Genomic DNA, 23874 nt, shown 5'->3' on the forward strand with positions numbered 1-23874 from the left:
AGTGTAAGGAGGAAACAGTTCCTCTGATCTTGTGGCTCATTCATCAAGGTGTAGATGTCGGGTGTGTTTGGTGAGGTTTTGACATGCAGTGTTTTGGATAAGAGGTCCCAGACTCACCTTCCCCCTGTGCATCCCTGTGGCCAGCGACATGTCTGGTAGACACGCTGCAGGGTTGTCCCATTCTGCACCTGGCATGTCACCGTCTTAGTGACCGTATGGGGACACCAGTTCCTGAGAGAGAGGAAAGAGGAAGAGAGAGAGAAAGAGAGGGAGAGAGAGGGAGAAAGTGGGACACAGAGCAGGTTTAGCATGCACACTCAAATTCAACAAGACAAAGGGTAAGAGAAACACACTATTGGCTCCACACCTGTACAAAAAAAAATACAAGCCACAGGTGGTCATATCATTATCTGATAAAAACACACACACCCTGCAATCTCTCTCTCCCTCTCTCAAACACACACACAGACACACACACACACACAGACAGACACACAGACACACACACACATACACACACACACACACACACACACACACACACACACACACACACACACACACACACACACACACAAAGGGAAATTAGCCGTGCCCTCGCACTCAGTAAGCCATCTACTCTGGGATTTGAATCTCTTTTCTCATTCTCTGCCCTCTTTCTTTTCAAAGTCCTTATGGTGTTTACATGAGTTCAATCAGCCGTGACACTTGCGGGAGTGCATTGTAGGCTGTGTTTATATTGCGGTCTTTCCCCTATCAATACACATCCGCTGGCTTTTTCCCGCCTGGGTCTCAGAAGAGGCAGAGTCACTGAGGGGGACCAGAGGGGGCAGGGTCTCACACAGAGAATAGAGTGAGTTTTCAAACACAGGCTAATAGTAGGTCATAGGCCCACTCCTTTTCCAAGACGACTCCTTTCGTAATACGTTATCAGGAATTGCTTTGCACAGCTGGAAAGGCTGGGAGCGGGATGACCTGCCAGGAAAACAGCTTACCCAGAGGTCAAATCAAATCAAATCAAATTTTATTTGTCACATACACATGGTTAGCAGATGTTAATGCGAGTGTAGCGAAATGCTTGTGCTTCTAGTTCCGACAATGCAGTAATAACAAGTAATCTAACTAACAATTCCAAAACTACTGTCTTGTACACAGTGTAAGGGGATAAAGAATATGTACATAAGGATATATGAATGAGTGATGGTACAGAGCAGCATAGGCAAGATACAGTAGATGGTATCGGGTACAGTATGTACAATGAGATGAGTATGTAAACAAAGTGGCATAGTATAGTATAAAGTGGCTAGTGATACATGTATTACATAAGGATACCGTCGATGATATAGAGTACAGTATATACGTATGCGTATGAGATGAATAATGTAGGGTAAGTAACATTTATATAAGGTAGCATTGTTTAAAGTGGCTAGTGATATATTTACATCATTTCCCATCAATTCCCATTATTAAAGTGGCTGGAGTTGAGTCAGTGTCAGTGTGTTGGCAGCAGCCACTCAGTGTTAGTGGTGGCTGTTTAACAGTCTGATGGCCTTGAGATAGAAGCTGTTTTTCAGTCTCTCGGTCCCAGCTTTGATGCACCTGTACTGACCTCGCCTTCTGGATGATAGCGGGGTGAACAGGCAGTGGCTCGGGTGGTTGATGTCCTTGATGATCTTTATGGCCTTCCTGTGACATCGGGTGGTGTAGGTGTCCTGGAGGGCAGGTAGTTTGCCCCCGGTGATGCGTTGTGCAGACCTCACTACCCTCTGGAGAGCCTTACGGTTGAGGGCGGTGCAGTTGCCATACCAGGCGGTGATACAGCCCGCCAGGATGCTCTCGATTGTGCATCTGTAGAAGTTTGTGAGTGCTTTTGGTGACAAGCCGAATTTCTTCAGCCTCCTGAGGTTGAAGAGGCGCTGCTGCGCCTTCTTCACGATGCTGTCTGTGTGAGTGGACCAATTCAGTTTGTCTGTGATGTGTATGCCGAGGAACTTAAAACTTGCTACCCTCTCCACTACTGATCCATCGATGTGGATAGGGGGGTGTTCCCTCTGCTGTTTCCTGAAGTCCACAATCATCTCCTTAGTTTTGTTGACGTTGAGTGTGAGGTTGTTTTCCTGACACCACACTCCGAGGGCCCTCACCTCCTCCCTGTAGGCCGTCTCATCGTTGTTGGTAATCAAGCCTACCACTGTTGTGTCGTCCGCAAACTTGATGATTGAGTTGGAGGCGTGCGTGGCCACGCAGTCGTGGGTGAACAGGGAGTACAGGAGAGGGCTCAGAACGCAACCTTGTGGGGCCCCAGTGTTGAGGATCAGCGGGGAGGAGATGTTGTTGCCTACCCTCACCACCTGGGGGCGGCCCGTCAGGAAGTCCAGTACCCAGTTGCACAGGGCGGGGTCGAGACCCAGGGTCTCGAGCTTGATGACGAGCTTGGAGGGTACTATGGTGTTGAATGCCGAGCTGTAGTCGATGAACAGCATTCTCACATAGGTATTCCTCTTGTCCAGATGGGTTAGGGCAGTGTGCAGTGTGGTTGAGATTGCATCGTCTGTGGACCTATTTGGGCGGTAAGCAAATTGGAGTGGGTCTAGGGTGTCAGGTAGGGTGGAGGTGATATGGTCCTTGACTAGTCTCTCAAAGCACTTCATGATGACGGATGTGAGTGCTACGGGGCGGTAGTCATTTAGCTCAGTTACCTTAGCTTTCTTGGGAACAGGAACAATGGTGGCCCTCTTGAAGCATGTGGGAACAGCAGACTGGTATAGGGATTGATTGAATATGTCCGTAAACACACCGGCCAGCTGGTCTGCGCATGCTCTGAGGGCGCGGCTGGGGATGCCATCTGGGCCTGCAGCCTTGCGAGGGTTAACACGTTTAAATGTCTTACTCACCTCGGCTGCAGTGAAGGAGAGACCGCATGTTTTCGTTGCAGGCCGTGTCAGTGGCACTGTATTGTCCTCAAAGCGGGCAAAAAAGTTATTTAGTCTGCCTGGGAGCAAGACATCCTGGTCCGTGACTGGGCTGGGTTTCTTCCTGTAGTCCGTGATTGACTGTAGACCCTGCCACATGCCTCTTGTGTCTGAGCCGTTGAATTGAGATTCTACTTTGTCTCTGTACTGGCGCTTAGCTTGTTTGATAGCCTTGCGGAGGGAATAGCTGCACTGTTTGTATTCGGTCATGTTACCAGACACCTTGCCCTGATTAAAAGCAGTGGTTCGCGCTTTCAGTTTCACACGAATGCTGCCATCAATCCACGGTTTCTGGTTAGGGAATGTTTTAATCGTTGCTATGGGAACGACATCTTCAACGCACGTTCTAATGAACTCGCACACCGAATCAGCGTATTCGTCAATGTTGTTATCTGACGCAATACGAAACATCTCCCAGTCCACGTGATGGAAGCAGTCTTGGAGTGTGGAGTCAGCTTGGTCGGACCAGCGTTGGACAGACCTCAGCGTGGGAGCCTCTTGTTTTAGTTTCTGTCTGTAGGCAGGGATCAACAAAATGGAGTCGTGGTCAGCTTTTCCGAAAGGGGGGCGGGGCAGGGCCTTATATGCGTCGCGGAAGTTAGAGTAACAATGGTCCAAGGTCTTTCCTCCCCTGGTTGCGCAATCGATATGCTGATAAAATTTGGGGAGTCTTGTTTTCAGATTAGCCTTGTTAAAATCCCCAGCTACAATGAATGCAGCCTCCGGATAAATTGTTTCCAGTTTGCAGAGAGTTAAATAAAGTTCGTTCAGAGCCATCGATGTGTCTGCTTGGGGGGGGATATATACGGCTGTGATTATAATCGAAGAGAATTCTCTTGGTAGATAATGCGGTCTACATTTGATTGTGAGGAATTCTAAATCAGGTGAACAGAAGGATTTGAGTTCCTGTATGTTTCTTTCATCGCACCATGTCACGTTAGTCATAAGGCATACGCCCCCGCCCCTCTTTTTACCAGAAAGATGTTTTTTCCTGTCTGCGCGATGCGTGGAGAAACCTGTTGGCTGCACCGCTTCGGATTGCGTCTCTCCAGTAAGCCACGTTTCCGTGAAGCAAAGAACGTTACAGTCTCTGATGTCCCTCTGGAATGCTACCCTTGCTCGGATTTCATCAACCTTGTTGTCAAGAGACTGGACATTGGCAAGAAGAATGCTAGGGAGTGGTGCGCGCTGTGCCCGTCTCCGGAGTCTGACCAGAAGACCGCCTCGTTTCCCTCTCTTTCGGAGTCGTTTTTTTGGGTCGCTGCATAGGATCCACTCCGTTGTCCTGTTTGTAAGGCAGAACACAGGATCCGCGTCGCGAAAAACATATTCTTGGTCGTACTGATGGTGAGTTGATGCTGATCTTATATTCAGTAGTTCTTCTCGACTGTATGTAATGAAACCTAAGATGACCTGGGGTACTAATGTAAGAAATAACACGTAAAAAAACAAAAAACTGCATAGTTTCCTAGGAACGCGAAGCGGTCACAGGTCAACACCAGATGCTGGAGCCCTCATTAGTCAAAATGTGTCTTTTAAGAATAAGTTATACACATTTACCTCAAGTTTTTATATAGTCTCTATAAAGGCTTTGTATACTTACTCTCACTACTTATGAAGCTCTCACTACTAGCGAAGCTCTTGGTTTTCGGACCTCTTTTGAACCATATGCAGCCAAGGACAAAGAAGAGGGAGTCAGTGCAGTAGTGTATCAGTTAGCCTGGACCAGCTCTTGTCCATGTTAGTCAACCAGGACTAGATCTGTTTCCCTGGGCTGTGCCGTGTAGAATAGATATCTGAGTCGGATTAGGAGAGGAGCTATGGGATGGTTTCAATCACTGCATTATTGGTCGGAAGAAAATGCTAACAAGGGAAACAATACTCAGAAATAAAGGGGAAAACCTCTCCATGGTATTCGTTAAACATGTCCTACAGTGCATTCGGAAAGGATTCAGAACCCTTCACTTTTTCCAGATTTTGTTACGTTACAGCCTTAATCTAAAATGGATTAAATCATATTTTTTTCCTCATCAGCCATCCCAACAACCATAAATCAAGGAAACATGGAGCGGCATGTAATGTATGAGGAACGTACGGAGGCTATTCCACGAAACATGTGTTAGCAGTCTTTTATTAACAATGAAGTGCACAAATACCCTGATTACCCTCATATGGCTAGGGCTGAATAGAAGTGACACAGTAACACTGGAGTCACAATGTTTCAACCAATGACTGTACTGAATGTGTGTGAGACTGTGTGTGTGTGTACACTGCTGGGCAATGCCAACACCTCACAGTAACAATCCACACATGCTGTGGTGTCCGTACACAAGCCCCTACTAGGGCTGTATGATATAGGGAACCAGTTTGAACTATTTGAGCAATTTCCAAGGGCATAAAATCCTAAATGCAACTTCCTTATCTGCGTTAGAAGACAGAGGAGGGGAGGTGGGATGCAGCAGGACACTGTTGGCAGCTCCTAGTGGCCATGCGTGAGCACAGGTCTTCCTCCCACCTACACACTTAATATGCGTAATTGTGCAAACACAATGATCTCTTTCATGGTGAATTAGCACAAGCAGAACAATGAAGTCTTTCTTTACATGTTTTTCATCTAACTAACATACTTCTGGATGCTAGTGCTAAACTCTTGCTTCTTATTCATCCACCCAGAGGTTTCCCAATATGCTTTAAGCAGAGTCAGTGGCGCACCATCTACTGTGTAGCTATAGAGACGTATGCCCCAGGAAAACGCCCACCCCTGCTAACTCTGCCACCGCTGCTGAAAAAAATCCTAGGGGAAACACTGATCCACCTGACACAGACCACGACAACAGCTACTGTCACTTTTCCCTATTTAATACTGTTAGAGCCTCCACCTTCCCGAAGCCAGGTGAAGTCACACAGTAGTACCATTCAGTCTCGACAGAGCTGTGGTCAGGTAGGGTTAAAGGTCCAATGCAAATCAAATCAAATCAAAGTTTATTGGTCACGTGCGCCGAATACAGCAGGTAAAACAGTGAAATGCTTACTTACAGGCCCTAACCAACAGTGCAATTTCTAAGTAAAAAATAGGTATTAGGTGAACAATAGACAAGTAAAGAAATAAAAAACCAGAGTAAAAAGATATAACAGTGGCGAGGCTATATACAGTAGCGAGGCTCTATACAGGCACTAGTGAGTCAGGCCAATTGTAGGTATGGTTAAAGTGACAATGCATATATGATAAAGAGAGAGTAGCAGTAGCGTCAAAGAGGGGTGGCGGGACACAATGCAGATAGTCCGGGTAGCCAATGTGTCTAGTCGGGCTAATTGAGGTAGTATGTACATGAATGCATAGTTAAAGTGACTATGCATATATGATAAACAGAGAGTAGCAACAACGTAAAAGAGGGGTTGGGGGGCACACAATACAAATAGTCTGGGTAACCGTTTGATTACCTGTTCAGGAGTCTTATGGCTTGGGGGTTGAGCTGTTGAGAAGCCTTAGATTTGTCCTAGATTTGGCGCTCCGGTACCGCTTGCTCTTGCGGTCAGAGGCCGAGCAGTTGCCGTACCAGGCAGTGATGCAACCATGCTCTCGATGTTGCAGCTGTAAAACCTTTTGAGGATCTGAGGACCCATGCCAAATATTTTTTGTTTCCTGAGGGTGAATAGGCTTTGTTGTGCCCTCTTCATGACTGTCTTGGTGTGTTTGGATCAATCTAGTTTGTTGGTAATGTGGATACCAAGGAACTTGAAGCTCTCAACCTGCTCCACTACAGCCCCGTCGATGAGAATGGGGGCGATGCTCGGTCCTCCTTTTCCTGTAGTCCATAATCATCTCCTTAGTCTTGATTACGTTGAGGGATATGTTGTTATCCTGGCACAACCCGGCCAGGTCTCTGACCTCCTCCCTATAGGTTGTCTCATCGTTGTCAGTGATCAGGCCTACCACTGTTGTGTCGTCTGCAAACTTAATGATGGTGTTGGAGTCGTGCCTGGCCGTGCAGTCATGGGTGAACAGGGAGTACAGGAGGGGACTAAGCATGCACCCCTGAGGGGCACCAGTGTTTAGGATCAACGTGACAGATGTGTTGCTACCTACCCTCACCACCTGGGGGTGGCCCGTCAGGAAGTCTAGGATCCAGTTGCAGAGGGAGGTGTTTAGTCCTAGGTTCCTTAGCTTAGTGATGAGCTTTGAGGGTACTATGGTGTTGAACACTGAGCTGAAGTCAATGAATAGCACTCTCACATAGGTGTTCCTTATGTCCAGGTGGGAAAGGGCAGTGTGGAGTGGAACAGAGATTGCGTCATGTTGAAAATGTCAGTGAAGACACCTGCCAGTTGGTCTGCACATGCCTGGAGCACACGTCCTGGTAATCCGTCTGACCTCGCGGCCTTGTGAATGTTGACCTGTTTAAAGGTCTTACTCACTTCGGCTTCGGCTACAGAGAGCGTGATCACACAGTCGTCCTGAACAGCTGATGCTTTCATGCATGCTTCTGTGTTGCTTGCCTCAAAGCAAGCATAGAAGTGATTTAGCTCGTCTGGTAGGCTCGTGTCACTGGGCAGCTCACAACTGTGCTTCCCATTTGTAGTGTGCAATAGTTTGCAAGCACTGCCACATAAGACGAGCATCGGAGCCGGTGTTGTACAATTCAATCTTAGCCCTGTATTGGTGCTTTGCCTGTTTGATGGTTCATCGGAGGGCATAGCAGGATTTCTTATAAGCTTCCGGGTTAGAGTCCCGCATCTTGAAAGCGGCAGCTCTAGCCTTTAGCTCAGGGCGAATGTTGCCTGTAATCCATGGCTTCTGGTTGGGGTAGGTACGTACAGTCACTGTGAGGATGATGTCCTCGATGCACTTATTGATAAAGCCAGTGACTGATGTGGTGTACTCCTCAATGCAATCGGAAGAATCCCAGAACATATTCCATTCTGTGATAGCAAAACAGTCCTGTAGTCTAGCATCTGCTTCATCTGACCACTTTTTTATAGACTGTGGTGCTTTCTGCTTTAATTTTTGCTGGTAAGCAGGAATCAGGAGGATAGAATTGTGGTCAGATTTATCAAATGGAGGGCGAGGGAGAGCTTTGTACGTGTCTCTGTGTGTGGAGTACAGGTAATCTAGAATTTTTTCCCCTCTTTTTGCGCATTTAACATGTTGATAGAGATTAGGTAAAACTGATTTAAGTTTCCCTGTATTAAAGCCTCCGGCCACTGGGAACGCCGCCTCTGGGTGAGTGGTTTCCTATTTGCTTATTTCCTTATACAGCTGACTGAGTGCGGTCTTAGTGCCAAAATCCATCTGTGGTGGTAAATAGACAGCCACGAAAAGTATAGATGAAAACTCTCTTGGCAAATAGTGTGGTCTACAGTTCATCATAAGACATTCTACTTCAGGCGAGTAAATCTAGAGACTTCCTTAGATTTCGTGCAGCAAGTATGTGGACATCCCTTCAAATTAGTGGATTCGGCTATTTCAGCCACACCCATTGCTGACAGGTGTATAAAACCGAGCACACAGCCATGCAATCTCCATAGACAAACATTGGCAGTAGAATGGCCCGTACTGAAGAGCACAGGGACTTTCAACATGGCACAGTCTTAGGATGCCACCTTTCCAACAAGTCAGTTCGTCAAAGTTCTGCCATGCTAGAGATGCCCCGGTCAACTGTAAGTGCTGTTATTGTGAAGTGGAAACGTCTAGGAAACGTGGCCTGTGGAATGTTGTCCCACTCCTCTTCAATGGCTGTGCAAAGTTGCTGGATATTGGTGGGAACTGGAAACGCTGTCGTACACGTCGATCCAGAGCATCCCAAACATGCTCAATGGTTGGCATGTCTGATGAGTATGCAGGCCATGGAAGAAATGGGACATTTTCAGCTTCCAGGAATCATGTACAGATCCTTGCAACATCGGGACATGCATTATAATGCTGAAACATGAGGCAATTGTGGTGGACTAATGGCATAACAATGGGCCTCAACATCTCACAGTATCTCTGTGCATTCCAATTGCCTTTGATAAAATGTCATTGTTTTCGTTGTACGTAGCTCATGCCTGCTCATACCCTAACCCCACCGCCACCATGGAGCACCAAGTTCACAACATTGACATCGGCAAACTGCTTGCCCACACAATGCCATACACGGTGTCTGCCATCTGCCTGGTACAGTTGAAACTGGGATTCATTCATGAGGAGGACACTTCTCCAGCGTGCCAGGGGCCATTTGCCAACTGAAGTAGGTTACAACGCCGAACTGCAGTCAGATCAAGACCCTGGTGAGGACATCAAGCACACAGATGAGCTTCTCTGAGACCGTTTCTGACAGTTTGTGCAGAAATTCTTCAGATGTGCAAACCCACAGTTTCATTAGCTGTCTGGGTGGCTGGTCTCAGACGATCCCACAGGTGAAGAAGCCGGATGTGGAGGTCCTGGGCTGGCGTGGTTACACGTGGTCACACGTGGTCTGCGGTTGTGAGGCCGATTGGACACACTGCCAAATTCTCTAAAACGGCCTCCCAACTGGCGCAGCGGTCTAAGGCACTGTATTGTACTGCTGAGGCGTCACTACAGCCTCAGGTTCGATACCAGACTCTGTCACAACCAACCATTACTGGGAGCCCCTTGGGTGGCGTATGCTTGGCCCAGTGTCATCCGAGTTAGGGGAGGGTTTGGCCGGTGGGATTTTCTTGGCTCATCATTCTCTAGCGACTCCTTGTGAAAGGTTGGGTGCCTGCAACCTGACTTCGGTTGTCAGTTGGACAGTGTTTCCTCCGACACATTGGTGCAGCTGGCTTTCGGGTTAAGCGAGCAATGTGTTAAGACGCAGCGCGGCTTGGCATGTTTCCGGAGGACGCATGACTCTCGACTTTCGCCTCTCCCGAGTCCGTTGGGGAGTTGCAGCGATGAGACAAGTTCGTAACTACCAATTGGATATCACACGCTTACGGTAGCGTAATGAACATAACATTCTCTGGCAACAGCTCTGGTGGACATTTCTGCCGTCAGGATGCCAATTGCCCTCTCCCTCAAAACTTGTGGCATTGGGTTGTGTGACCAAACTACACATTCTAGTGGACTTTTATTGTCCCCAGCACAAGGTACACGTGTCTAATGCCATTTTCTTTGTTCATGTTATGTTCATGTTATGTTGCCGCAATATAACAGAATTACTGGTAGTCCTGGGGCTACTCGCACTCAAAACCATAAAAAGGAAAAACCAAAGAGGGCGAGATGCAAAACTTAATTTAATGCTGCAATATAATAACTTGCTTGTATGACTTGACTTAGGTCTACTTTTGGTATTACACTAATAAAGTTAAGAAACTTTTGTGAAGGTTTGGTGTGGTGTAGCTATTATTAGGTTTGACTACTGCAGGCTTATGAAGGCAATGCGCACCAGTGTTTCAACTGACTCCGACAGTTGAACTTGAGCTGAGGAAGAAGGTTTTAGACCTACCAGACTTTAATCTAACAATAATGCTTATCCTTCTGTACGCCTATATCTCTATAGCAATAGTAGCCTATCTGACAAGTATAAATGCATGTTGGTGTCAGGAACATGGCGCCGGCATATGTCTATATTTCTCTTGATCTCTCTAGGACTAGGCCTAAGCATTATATTTATAATATATATAAATATACTGTAGAGTAGAGCCGCCTAAGCATTATATTTATAATATATATATAAATATACTGTAGAGTAGAGATGCCTAAGCATTATATTTATAAAATATATAAATATACTGTAGAGTGGAGACGTATTATATAAGTATTATATATATATCAGATATATATATATATATTAGACGTATTATATAAGTATTATATTTATAAAATCTATAAATATACTGTAGTGTGGAGACGCCTAAGCATTATATTTATAAAATATATAAATTTACTGTAGAGTGGAGACGCCTAAGCATTATATTTATCAAATATATAAATATACTGTAGAGTGGAGATGCCTAAGCCTATAGGCCTATCTGTATGTAGTGCCCTGATGCATTTAGTGCTCAAATCTCTGACAGCTGAACCGTGAGGTGAACAATTATTGTTTTAGGAAAGTAAAAATGAATAAAACCATAGGCTATAAAGTTTTGAATATCCTACACAACGAAACACAACAAATATTTTTTTGTAATGTGTTTTAGGCAGGTTTTAAGGACAAGTAACTGTGGATCATTTGGCCATTTTCAGTCATTTGATGGCACTGGCAGCGCCCGGTGGGAGATTTCTTTCTCTCTTTCTTTCTACTCTCAGAAATGAATGGGTATTTGGTATTTCTAAGGATCCCCATCAGCCGCTACTCTTCCTGGAGTCCACATGAAACATGACACAATACATAGTACAGAATAGTATTAGTCCAGGACTGAAATACATACATTTAAAACATCAAACATAGCCTACATATCAATACATACACACAATATGTAGTCAAAATGTATTCCAATACCAACGTTTAGCAATTTACCATCCAGGTGTCGGTACCAGGTGGTTTGTACTTATTTATAGACAGCAGCAATGTTTTCACCTCTTCGACACCCACTTTGTGGAACTTAAAACTACAGCGCTTGTCTTTCATTATTTGGTCCTTTATGCATGAATATGAACACTCAGAATTTGTTGTTTACATGTCATACCTAAGTTTACTAATCTTGTCAGCAAAAATGTTACTAGTTTGGTAATATCAAAGACTTTTGTTATGAACAAGACATCTACCTCCATGAAGGATGGAGCCAAGCTCTTTTTTTGCCTAGAATTTCATTTAAAGTACTCCATATATTTTTACTATCATTCTTTATGTCATTTATTTTTGTTCCATAGTATAGTTTCTTCTTCTTTTTGTTTAGTTTAGTTAGGTGATTTCTCAATTTACTGTGTGTTTTCCAGTCTGCTGTGTTGTCAGACTTATTTGCTATTCCCTTTGCCTCATCCCTCTCAGCCATTGTAACAATCGTCGTATGAAGGAGTGGACCAAAACGCAGCGTGGTAAGTGTTCATGATAAATGTAATACTAAAAACGCTCAAACAAAATAACAAAGAGGGAAAACTGAAACAGTCCTGTCAGGTGCAGACTCTTAACAGAAAACAACTACCCACAAAACCCAAACGAAAAAGGACAACTTATATATGATCCCCAATCAGAGACAACGATAGACAGCTGCCTTTGATTGGGAACCACACCAACATAGAAATAAAGAAACTAGAATGCCCACCCTAGTCACACCCTGGCCTAACCAAAATAGAGAATAGAAACCTCTCTATGGCCAGGGTGTGACAGCCATACAGTTTTTCAATTCATCATCTATCCATGGGGATTTGGCAGTTCTAAAAGTCAGTTTCTTGATGGATGCATGCCTATCAGTAACCGGAAGAAGCAGTTTAATAAATGCTTCAAGTGATGCCTTCGATGTAGGAATCATTGAAAAATCTCTTGTTTGATTGTTTATACACAATTTTAGGTCCAGTCTTCGGGAACTTTGGTTTTTCTAGACATGGCTATTATATTAGGATCACTACATCCAATGTGGATACTGCTCTCTTGGATCCGAACCGGCACGTGTCTGTTTGGGTCTGTTTTTCCAATGGGCCTTTTTCGGAACGGGTCTATGTTTAAAAATATATACAGTATATTTATGCACATTAGGTCGGGTGGGAAAGCTACAGATCTATTTCGAAACAGGTCCAACTTTTTGGACCCGTGAAGACCTCTAGTGCAAACCTTCTACAGCGTTGAGCTGTTCCCATGGGTACAAGGTGTGAAACCCAACAGCACGGCTGTGTTTAACTGGCACTGGCACTAGGCAGGCAGGCAGGCCCACAGTGGGTATCAGGTCTCTCTGCAAACACCCCACACTCCCTCCCTTCCTGCCAGCTTCCCTCCCTGCCTCCCTCCTTTACTCCTGATGCTGGGCCAAAACCATGTAAATCACAAAGCACCATGAGCACTCAAACAGATCACAGCCAATGTTTAGAAGGAGAAAGAAAATAGAAATCCATAAGGGAGAAAGATCTCGCCAAGACAGTAAAATAGAGGGGGGAGCGTGATGCTGATGACAAGATTCTACTCTTCAAAAAGAGATGTGCTGCTGTTGTCCCCTCACTGCAGTGTGGCTGGGGACTGTTAACACAAGAAGGCTCCTTCAAGACCATATATAGTTAGCTAATAACACTTTAAGCTTTAAGAGAGACATTGGAAAGAGATGAACAACAACAGAGAGAGTGAGAGAGATAAAGAGAGGAACAACCCCAGAGCCAAGCCCTCAGATGCAAAGAGAAAGAAAAAGTAGTTGAGGCAGGCAGGCTCACAGAGTACAGAAGAAGGCCAGGTTAGGGTGAATAACGTCCAGGTGCGTTCCCCACTGAGCTTCCTGTTTCAGTCCCTCTCCCTCTCAATAACGCTCTGTCTTTAGGACAGAGTTTAAGACTCCCAGCCCCCCTTATTCCCCTCTTTCTCTACCCCTATGCTGTGTGAGGAGGGTAGAATGCAAAACAATATGAAATTTAGTATGATAAAAAATCTCACAGATTTTCTCTAGATTTCTGGCTGTGGGAAAAGCGCTTGTGGAGAACAAATGACAATAGACAGATTTGGCAGACAGCCAGACGAGAGGAGAGGAGAGGAGAGGAGGAGGAGAGGAGGAGGCAGAGGTCATTTTACCATAGAGTTCACAAAGGAAGCCCCCAGTAGGAGAGACAAGGGGTTAGAGGATGGACCAATTAGGATGCACTGTGGGTCCAAAGGCACAGGTAAGTGGGAAATCTGAGGTTTGTAGGTTTTCAACTCATTGCCTATCAAATATACAGTGTAAATGGGGTCAACAGATATCAACAGTCTTTAGAACCTTGTTTCAGGCTTCTAGTGTGAAGGAGGAGAGAATAAGAGCTGATTGAGTAAGAGGTCTGGCAGAGTGCCCTGAGCTCAGTCTCGCGTGCGCCAGTGAGAGGTAGGTGCGTTCCTTTTCCTTTCTAAAGACAAAGGAATTCTCCGGTTGAAACATTATTGAAGATTTATGTTAAAAACATCCTAAAGATTGATTCTATACATTGTTTGACATGTTTCTACGACGTGTAATGTAACTTTTTGGACTTTTCGTCTGAACTTTCGCCTGGACTTGCCCGCGCCTTGTGAGTTTGTGAACTAAACGCGCTAACATAAATGAGGTATTTGGACATAAATGATGGACTTTATCGAACAAAACAAACATTGATTGTGGAACTGGGATTCCTATGAGTGCATTCTGATGAAGATCATCAAAGGTAAGTTAATATTTATAATGCTATTTCTGACTTCTGTTGACTCCACAACATGGCGGGTATCTGTATGGCTTGTTTTTGTGTCTGAGCACCGTACTCAGATTATTGCATGGAGTGCTTTTTTCGTAAAGCTTTTGAATTTCGCGCTCTGCCTTTTCAGCGGATGTTGTCGAGGAACCCCTAGCCTTATTAACAGTGGTGTAAAATACTTAAGTAAAAATACTTGAAAGTACTACTTAAGTTGATTTTGGGGGTATCTGTACTTTCTATTTATATTTCGGACAACTTTTACTTTTACTTCACTACATTCCTAAAGAAATTAATGTATATTTATTCCATACATTTTCCCTTACACCCAAAGGTACGCACAAATACTTAGCAGGACATTGATAATGGTCTAATTCACACACTTATCAAAAGAACATACCTGGTCATCCCTGCAGCCTCTTATCTGATGGACTCACTAAACACATTTGTAAATTATATCTGAGTGCTGGAGCGTGCACCTGGCTATCCGTAAATAAATAAAAAACAAGAAAAATATGCTGTCTGGTTTGCTTAATATAAGGAATTTTAAATTATTTTCACTTTTACTTTTGATACTTTTGATACTGGAGAGAACGAGCTAGAAAGAATGAGAGCGAGCTTCTAGACTATCTAGTCGACAAATGAAATACATTATTCTGCACAAAGCTAGAGGGAAAGTTAGAAGGACTGATTTTTTATCAAGGATATCAGAGAATACAACACAGAGTTAGATAAGAAGGGTATTTTCTTTTAGAAAACCACACTAATAGAGATAGAGAAACGCAAAAGAGATCAACAGAAAAAAGATAACGCCAAAGAAAAGTAAAGATGATATAAGTAATACTAACATAGAGAGTTTCATGGTCTTCACGGCACTGCTCTGTGGATTGAAATACTGCAGAGGTGTAGAGGAGGTGTTGAATGAGAGAGTTTAATTGGGGACATTAGGGGTGGCCTATTGTGCTGCTGGTTCAATCAGGTTCAAAGGACATGTCAGGGGCCAGGTGAATGAGAGGAGGGGGCCAAGCAGAGCTGGCAAAAGGGCTTTCCATACTGGATAAACGTCCCTGCCCTGGGTCAGTGAACGGCCAATGAAAACACCTAGACACCATCAAAGTACCAGAGCGAGGCCTTGAAGGGGTTTTGGAAGACAAGTGGGTATCACACAGCAGTCTGACACAGTGAGCCTGAATGGACCCATCCTCATCCAGCCCAGCTGTGGCCAAGACAACAGGTTGGAGTTCACCTGTGATGTGTGTGTGTGTGTGTGTGTGTGTGTGTGTGTGTGTGTGTGTGTGTGTGTGTGTGTGTGTGTGTGTGTGTGTGTGTGTGTGTGTGTGTGTGTGTGTGACTGTCAGCTCCTCTGTTGGGGGTAGTTCAGGAGAATGCGTGGTGAGGTTGAGTGGAGGTGGTGATGGGTCAGGTTCTAAAGGTCCCACAGGGAGTAGGCTGTCTGGCAGTCAGACCATGACTTCCCCTCCTCAGGCAGCACAGGAAATAGCTGCTGTCTTAACCCTTCCCTCTGCTTGGCTCCAATAGCCCTCATTAAGGCCACGGTTGAAAAACTGCTGCATTGGGCTGGCTACTCAACAGAGGGACGGTACAAGTCAAGAGCTCACTCAAGTACAGTTAACCCCTTCCATTTGCATAGGTGGTACTATTTCTATTGAACAGGTTGTTGGGGCATGCAGTTGTTTCTAGTTATTATCCAATGTCAAAAGTTGCATTGCCTTATTGTAAGAAAGCATAGTTGTTTAGTACGATTATTTTTGATACTGTATTGGCTTTAATACTTTAGTGTTTCTATTTGCCACTGGCTGTCACTAGTCAGCATGCCTCTATTGTAAGAATGCATAGTGGTTTACTTAAAAATATTTTGGAAAAATGTAATAGCCATGTGATTTTTTGCAAGCTCTGATGCTTGACGTATTGCACTCTGATATTTTTCTGGCTTGTGTCGTGTACATGTTATTTACTGACGTGCTGCTTATTGCATTGATGTAATTTTTGCCTGATTGTATGTCATGTATGTCCTGTTTGTGTGATACTGATGTGCAGTGGTGGAAAAAGTACCCAATAGTCCTACTTGAGTACAAGTAAAGATACCTTAATAGAAAATGATTCATGTAAATGTGAAAGTCACCTAGTAAAATACTACTTGAGTAAAGGTCAAAAAGTATTTTGTTTTAAATATACTTATGTATCAAAAGTAAAAGAAACAGTACGAATCATTTAAAAATCCTTATATTGAGAATTTTTTTAATTTATGGATAGCCAGGGGCACACTCCAACACTCAGACATAATTTATAAACAAAGCATTTGTGTTTAGTGAGTCTGCCAGATCAGAGGCAGTTTGGATGACATGGGATGTTCTCTTGATAAGTGCGTGAAATCGACCATTTTACTGTCCTGTTAAGCATTCAAAATGTAACAAGTACTTTTGGCTGTTAGGGAAAATGTATGGAGTAAAAAGTACATAATTTTCTTTAGGAATGTAGTGAAGTAAAAGTTGTAAAAAATATAAATAGTAAAATAAAGTACTGCTCCCAAAAAAACTACTTAAGCAGTACTTTAAAGTATGACGCGTTCATGATGCGGTCTTGGTCCAGGTCTCTCTTTATTTTGATTCCTTTTTATGCCGTTCTGGTTGCTGGTCTGAATCTAGCACTAGGTAGGTATGACTGGAGACTTCTTTCAGTCATTGTTATCTCTTGACCAATACTCATTATCTCTTGACCACCCTTCCCTTGTTGAAATCAACTTTTATCTCTCTCAGTACCTCTGTTGTCAATACATTGTTCAATGCCTTGTATGTGGACAAAGGACTTGGGCCTTTAGGAATGTTACAGTGCTCCTACTATGGCCATGTGAGCGGAGAGGACAGCCCTCTGTCCTACACAGAGCTAATGGTAATGCCCCCAACTGGTCTTGTTGACACACACCATAAACATGCCTGTCTACATAAAGCAGCCTAGACAGACAGCAGGTGGAGGGAGATTAGTTATGCAGCTCCTCTAATGTCATGTCAAACCCACTGATCCCATCCTCAGACCAGGGCTGACTCACTAGAATACCCCCCTCTCCACCCTCCATGCGCCCTCCCTCCCTTCCCCACTAGCCCAAGTAACCTTCAAAAAGCAGCAGAGTAAACTGTACACTTCACCTCTTCCAAGTCCAGATGCATTAGGCCTGCAGCTGAATGTATTTAGCAAACATGTCCACCAACCACGGCACATGAATGACAGAGAGAGGCTCAGGGTGGGGTAGTGAACACAGCACTAGCGGACCAAAACCAGGATCTCTCTGCACCATCTGGACACTTCCCAGGGACACTTCACCCATCAGGAGGATCCTCCACCCACTGCCCCCCACCACTCAGAACCTGAGAGCGTAAATATTAGTGTGATGGGGAACTTAATCACATCCACATTGGCTGTCTGGGCTCTGTGAAAAACGTGTTCTAAAGGGAAGCTGGTGTTTTCCCCCTCTGTGTTTAGTCTGAGGGCTTTGCTCACAGAACCACCCTCATCAACAACCCTGCTGTCATGTGGAACACTCACCTCTGAGGATCACAGGGGAGGAACACACAAAGGGTGAAATACAAAACACTGACAGAGAGAGTACTAAACAGAGATCTTATCAGTTCACACAAAATATTTGTATATTTGTGCAAAGAATGATAAATAGTACCTTTATTCAGCAGATCCACTTTATTATAACATAAAACAGACCAGGGTTGTCCATTCACTACCCATTCCCATTGTAGAACTCCCCAGATGAGAGTGTTGAGTTTGTGGTTTGTGCCTGTCGTTAAGGATGTGTATGGGGCTTAGTGGAAGAGCCTCAAAGGACTGAGGACTGAGCCTGGTCAGATGTGAGGAGGTTCATGACAGCTGAGCGGCAGCAGATGTTGGAGAGAAGAGAGAGGTGCTGCTGGACAGACTAGAGCACAGTTTAGAGACAGCGCTTCTCTCACAGGACAGGAGCCAATAGGCCACCCAGAGCGACAGTGGGCAGGCCAGGCAGGAACGCAGAGACAATGAGGATGGGACAGTGTGCTGCTTGGACAGGAAAAAGGAAAGCCCAGTGTGAAGAAGACAATGAGACCTGCTAGATGGATAGGATAGGGATGGGGAAGCTCTGTCATTGTTGGTTGTATAAACAGGCAGAAAAGGGGACTTTGAGGAGATGGATGGAATTGATAACAATAGAAGGTTAATTATAAGTATATTGGAAAATAAATAATAGCATTTTAGTCAACTAAAACGAGTTGTGGATAGAGTATTTATTGAGGGACATTAAATGTAGCACAGTCTATGAATGTGTCACATTGTGAAAATGCATTAAGAATGGTACGCACACTAAAGCAGGTAGTTCATCTGAACGGATGCTTGAAGGACACAGAACCTTTGAGTGAGACTTTGACACGTTTGTTTTATTATGCCTTATGATGATCTAGCCTACTTACAGTATCATCAACATTTCCATGAAATGTTATAATTAGCCTCTAATACACGAAATTAGAAGATAAACAACAATAAATGATCATGCATGTATCCATACCTTTTTTGATAAATAGAGGTTTGAGACGCTGCGGACGACTCTCTGTTGAGTTGGGTCCCAGCTGAATATTTGTAAAGCCCCGTCCTCCAGGTGGCATGAGCTGCAGAGGTCAGCCACAGCAGCAGCACAATCCAACGGAAACTTTTTCGGCAAAGCGCGGACACAACGTCCCGTTGACACGCTCCCATTTCCGCGGCCTCAAAAAAGCACAGGCAGAAAAGTTCCTAAAAAACTCAGGCTGACTGGAAAGCAGAGCTAGTGAGTGAAATATTTATATGCCTTAAAGTCCAGGTTTTTGCGTCACCGAGAGGGAGCGCATCCCATCATCAACCAAATACATAAAATGTAAATATATAATTTACACGTACCGTTATAATAGCAAAAAAATTAAGTGGATGCCTTGTAAATGCCACGAAAAGAAAGGTGACAATGACACCCCGTGATGTCGCACAAAAACCAAAATCACGGACTTAGCCGAAAGTTCCCCACATGCCCAAATCTATCAGCAGTGTTCCGAAGCAACCAGACGAAGTGAACTTGGAATTGTGACTGGTCAGTCTCTTTTCTTTTCAATATCAACTCTCCCTCCCCCCGTCTGTGCGTAATGTAGCCTGTCTCGTGTCGAGCGTCTCACAATGGGCAAGAAACTATAGTTTTATACTCTACGTGAGTCTTTTAAAAGCAGAGCCTGCAGTCTTTTACCCTGCCCATTCCCCGTTTCAACCTTTCACCGCGGACAAGGCATGCCTACAACAACACGGATTCGCTTTACGCATCTGTCATCACGTCATTACACTAAACACTGAACTACCCCAGAGTGACTGATATTCCTCAGTAATCATTTAGTTTAGAAAGTCTACTATGGTACAAGTGGGAATCATGTGCACATGATTGTGAAATAAAGAAGTGAATAGGATGATAATAAAGTGATGATAATAAACAAGAATACATACACATACTGTAGTTTAATATTATGGTGGTGTTGATGACCTTAAATTAAAGTCTTTGTTATTGATTGTCATTGAGTGTCATATAAATTAGCATGCTTTACTGTAGGACAAAAGACCCATATGCCAGACACACTTTTGCATTGTGTCATCTGGTTTATATTGACCGGGGTTGGGGTCAATTCCATTTCAATTCCAGGCAATTCAGAAAGTAAACCAAATTCCAATTACACATTTTCCTAATTGAAAAGCATTGACTTTAATTGGAATTGGAATGTCAGCGTACTTCCTGAATTGACTGGAATTGAAATTAAATTGACCCCAACCCTTTTAGAGACATGCTATTTGTTCTCACTTTTCTCTGTATCCTTCTTCCTCCCACTTCCTCCCAATCTTGGCCTTTGTCCAGCCTTGAGCTATGTGGTTGCCATTGGCATCATAACTCAGCAGCCCGTGCGGGCAAACACCAATGTTTGGGCATGGTCCAGGCAGACAGAGCCAGACAGCAGGGGAGGTTAGCTCTCTGTAACCTCTTTCCCGTACCCAGTGGAGGTGGAACTTGGAGGGTTTCTGTCCAAACAGCCACTAACCACAGGGCTGTGGGACGGCTCCAAGCTAAACACCTGGCAGCCTGGAAACCAGTAATCTATATCTGTGGTCAGAGTGACTACACTTCTCAGGTCTCCCAATGGGCAGCACAGTAGCGTTCACCACTGCAGGCAGGCATGACGCCAAGTAGGAAGAGAGGCCATCTAAGAGCATGATTCATACCAGCACACAGTTACACCACAACACAGGACAGACATCTTGGCATCCTGTCCTCCTGAGGGCACACATAATGTTGTGTGGTGGTTCACTCCTGCATTGGTGATGATGTGATTAGGTAGCACTTACACACATTAGGTGGCCACTGGCCAAGCTTCCCTAATGTAGTGTCTGTAGTTGTGGCTGTAACAGGGTGGGTGCAGACTCAGAGACACCCTGGCACAGATGTGCATGGTTTAGGACTGGCGCAGGGCTCTCCTCGCAGCGCAGTGGGAGCTCTGGTCTACTCTCTCCTAGGCTCACCTGCTCCCGATCACACCGGGGAGCGGGGGGGCTAGTGATGTGTCTGTATTTTTAGATTCAGGGCACTGGTGGCATATTATAAGGCAGCAGGCCGGTGCAGAGCGGTGCCAAGAAGGAACTGGAAGAGTTTAGGGTTAATGTAAATCCCTCCAGTCCCTCACAGCTGAAAATAATCTTGGCCTCTGAAGGGGGAGGTGGGAGTCGTTTTCATTGAGTTTTTTTTCCTACCCTTTTTTCTTCTCTCCACTGTGCAATCAAACATAAAGAGTTCCTTTACCTATTGTCTCCCTAAGGTTGAATTACTGAAGTTCCTTTGACTAATTTGCTGTGCACATATACTAAAAGGTAGACCTTTCCCACTCCCTATTCTATGGAGTGGCAACACAGACTTTTTACTGCCCCCCCCCCTCCCTTCCTGAGTAGGCTAATAAAAGTGTTTCTTGCTCTGCTCCTGTCCACAGTGCTGTCTGCTTTATGACAGCGTACCAGTGAAACCAGTGAGTGCTCTCTGGCCTGGCTCCCACTCTCTTACCATTGCCCCACACTGTCAGGAGGACTAAAGTCACATTGCTCACTGATCACTGCTGTGGGATTATACAGTACAGAGCTTGAGCAGGGTGAATTAGCCAATTCATTCCAGACAGAACTGCCTGTACATGTGCTGTATGTTGATGTCATGGTCACCCTGGAGCCCCTCTGTGACCCAGACTGCTGTCTCACCTCACTACCTGAGATTAGTCAATATCATAAAGTCTATTTGCTCACTCTGAATAGCTTTAAGGGAGAGAACAAAGGCAAAGATTATATCCAGAGCTTAGTCAAATAATGAAAAAGGATAAGAATATAGGAGGTCTAGGATAAGTTTGTGGAAAAGTTTCACAGTGCGCACTTTGGTCAATGTTTCACTCAGATACACATTTTCCAGACTCCTGGTTTTCCCAATGCGACAGCTATAATCCATTAATCTTTAAACATTGACTGAATTCCTTTTGAGACATTTTGGATTATGTATGAAAAAAATGACATGTTTCTAAGAACTCAAGTACAAACATATGGAGACAGCACGTTCACATCTGACCTGTACGATCAGTTTCAGACCTAAATCTACATTTAATCTGTGGGGATATATATTTTAAAACGTCTCCCTTCAGTCTGAATCAGAATTGAGGGCCTCCTCCCCCAATACGCCAGATCTATGTAGTCAGGGAAAAGGAGGAGGGAGAATGAAATATAACCTGGAGAAATAATGTTAAGATTTTAATTAAAACGAATACAAAGCAGACTTTCTTCTCCTTGTGGATTTATCTCCCCCGTCAGTTGGTCAGGGTGACCTGAGCACAGATGCTGGGCGTTAGAAATGTCACACGGAATAAAGCAGACAGAGGACTTAATAAAGAAATCTGTCTTCAGAGATTAAAAATAGCAGGGGTTCGGGTTAGAGGCTCTGATATCCACTGGCACCTCTCCAGAGGACTGACTGGAGACAGGAGTTCTGCTGTGGGGCTCTACTACACTACCCTGAGAGGACCAGGGACTGGGGTGGGCTGACACCTAGTGTTAGAGCGATAATAAGAACACCTGTGGAGTAATCCATTTTCTGAAAGATTTTTATTTAAGTAATAGTAAGTTTATAAGCATGTCATCAAATGCGATATGTGATAGTTTCCCAAACATTTATTTGTGTTGTAGTGATATAATAAAATCAGCATTTAAATGATCTACATATAAATATAAAACAAAAACAGAAACAGTCTACATTGATGCACAGACAGACTCCCAGCAGCACCCAGTGGGAGATGTGCTTGGTGGTGAAGAGGTCTGCCTCAAACACAAGCCTCAGACCCAAAACATTCGTCCTCATGAACGTCGTGTACACTGGAGTCCTTCGAGTGTTCTAAGAGACATATACACTGACATCATGGACACAGTTAGAAAATGGCAAAAGAGACATTTGCTAGAGAGGACAGCAGCTAGAGAGGACAGCAGCTAGAGAGGACAGCAGCTAGAGAGGACAGTAGCTAGAGAGGACAGTAGCTAGAGAGGACAGCAGCTAGAGAGGACAGCAGCTAGAGAGGACAGCAGCTAGAGAGGACAGTAAGCTAGAGAGGACAGTAGCTAGAGAGGACAGCAGCTAGAGAGGACAGCAGCTAGAGAGGACAGTAGCTAGAGAGGACAGTAGCTAGAGAGGACAGCAGCTAGAGAGGACAGTAGCTAGAGAGGACACTAGCTAGTGAGGACAGTAGCTAGAGAGGATAGTAGCTAGAGAGGACAGTAGCTAGAGAGGACAGTAGCTAGAGAGGACAGTAGCTTGAGAGGACAGTAGCTAGAGAGGACAGTAGCTAGAGAGGACACTAGCTAGTGAGGACAGAAGCTAGAGAGGATAGTAGCTAGAGAGGACAGTAGCTAGAGAGGACAGTAGCTAGAGAGGACAGTAGCTAGAGAGGACAGTAGCTTGAGAGGACAGTAGCTTGAGAGGACAGTAGCTCAGCCAGATATCCCAGATATCCAGATTCTAAACAGATAAGGTGGTGCTTCTCCCTAACTGTAGTTTGAGGTGATGTGCCTCTATGGGGATGACCTTGAGGATGGTTTTACTCCTGACCAGACAACCCCTCTCTATGTCCCAGTCTGCTCCCTCCAGATACAGGCGTGACACAAAGCAGCCTGGGGGAACACAAACAGCACCCTCAGTATCAAAGCATCACTGTGTGTGTGTAACGGCTGTTGGAAGGAGTGGAACAAAGCGCAGAGTGGTACGTGTTCATCTTTGTTATTTGAACACTGATTAACAAAAACAACAAGAGAATAAATTAAACCGAAACAGTTCTGTCTGGTGCAGACACAAAAACAGAAAACAACTATGCACAAAACCCATGTGGGAAAAAGCTACCTAAGTATGGTTCTCAATCAGAGACAACGATAGACAGCTGCCTCTGATTGAGAAGCTGTTAGGTGAGAATTATCGGTTAATTGAATGATTAGAATATTCTGCCCTGAAACATATAATTGTATGGAAGTGATTAGAATGTATATCATCATAATCAATAA

The 23874-nt window shown here is 44.5% G+C and overlaps 1 protein-coding gene across 7 annotated transcripts in view; it reads right to left on the reverse strand.

Moving 5' to 3' along the window:
- Positions 1-21218, reverse strand: part of LOC110535075 (EMI domain-containing protein 1) — a 107314-nt gene extending 86096 nt beyond the window's left edge. For 3 of the 7 annotated variants that reach the window (XM_090190795.1, XM_090190792.1, XM_090190793.1), the window contains exons 1-3: positions 19180-19565; positions 18812-19008; positions 118-231 (exon numbers count right to left, since the gene is read on the reverse strand). In XM_090190795.1, the coding sequence (XP_090046921.1) occupies positions 118-231; positions 18812-18999 (302 nt within the window). In that variant the 5' untranslated portion in view covers positions 19000-19008; positions 19180-19565. Of the gene's footprint in view, positions 1-117; positions 232-18811 lie in introns of all 7 variants that reach the window. The other 4 variants (XM_090190794.1, XM_036935959.2, XM_036935960.2 and 1 more) reach the window with 2 other exon arrangements.
- Positions 21219-23874: the final 2656 nt, after the last annotated feature.

This window comes from Oncorhynchus mykiss, chromosome 11 (genome assembly GCF_057628025.1).
Source record: "Oncorhynchus mykiss isolate SJ-2025 chromosome 11, ASM5762802v1, whole genome shotgun sequence".
Classification (NCBI taxonomy): Eukaryota; Metazoa; Chordata; class Actinopteri; order Salmoniformes; family Salmonidae; genus Oncorhynchus; species Oncorhynchus mykiss.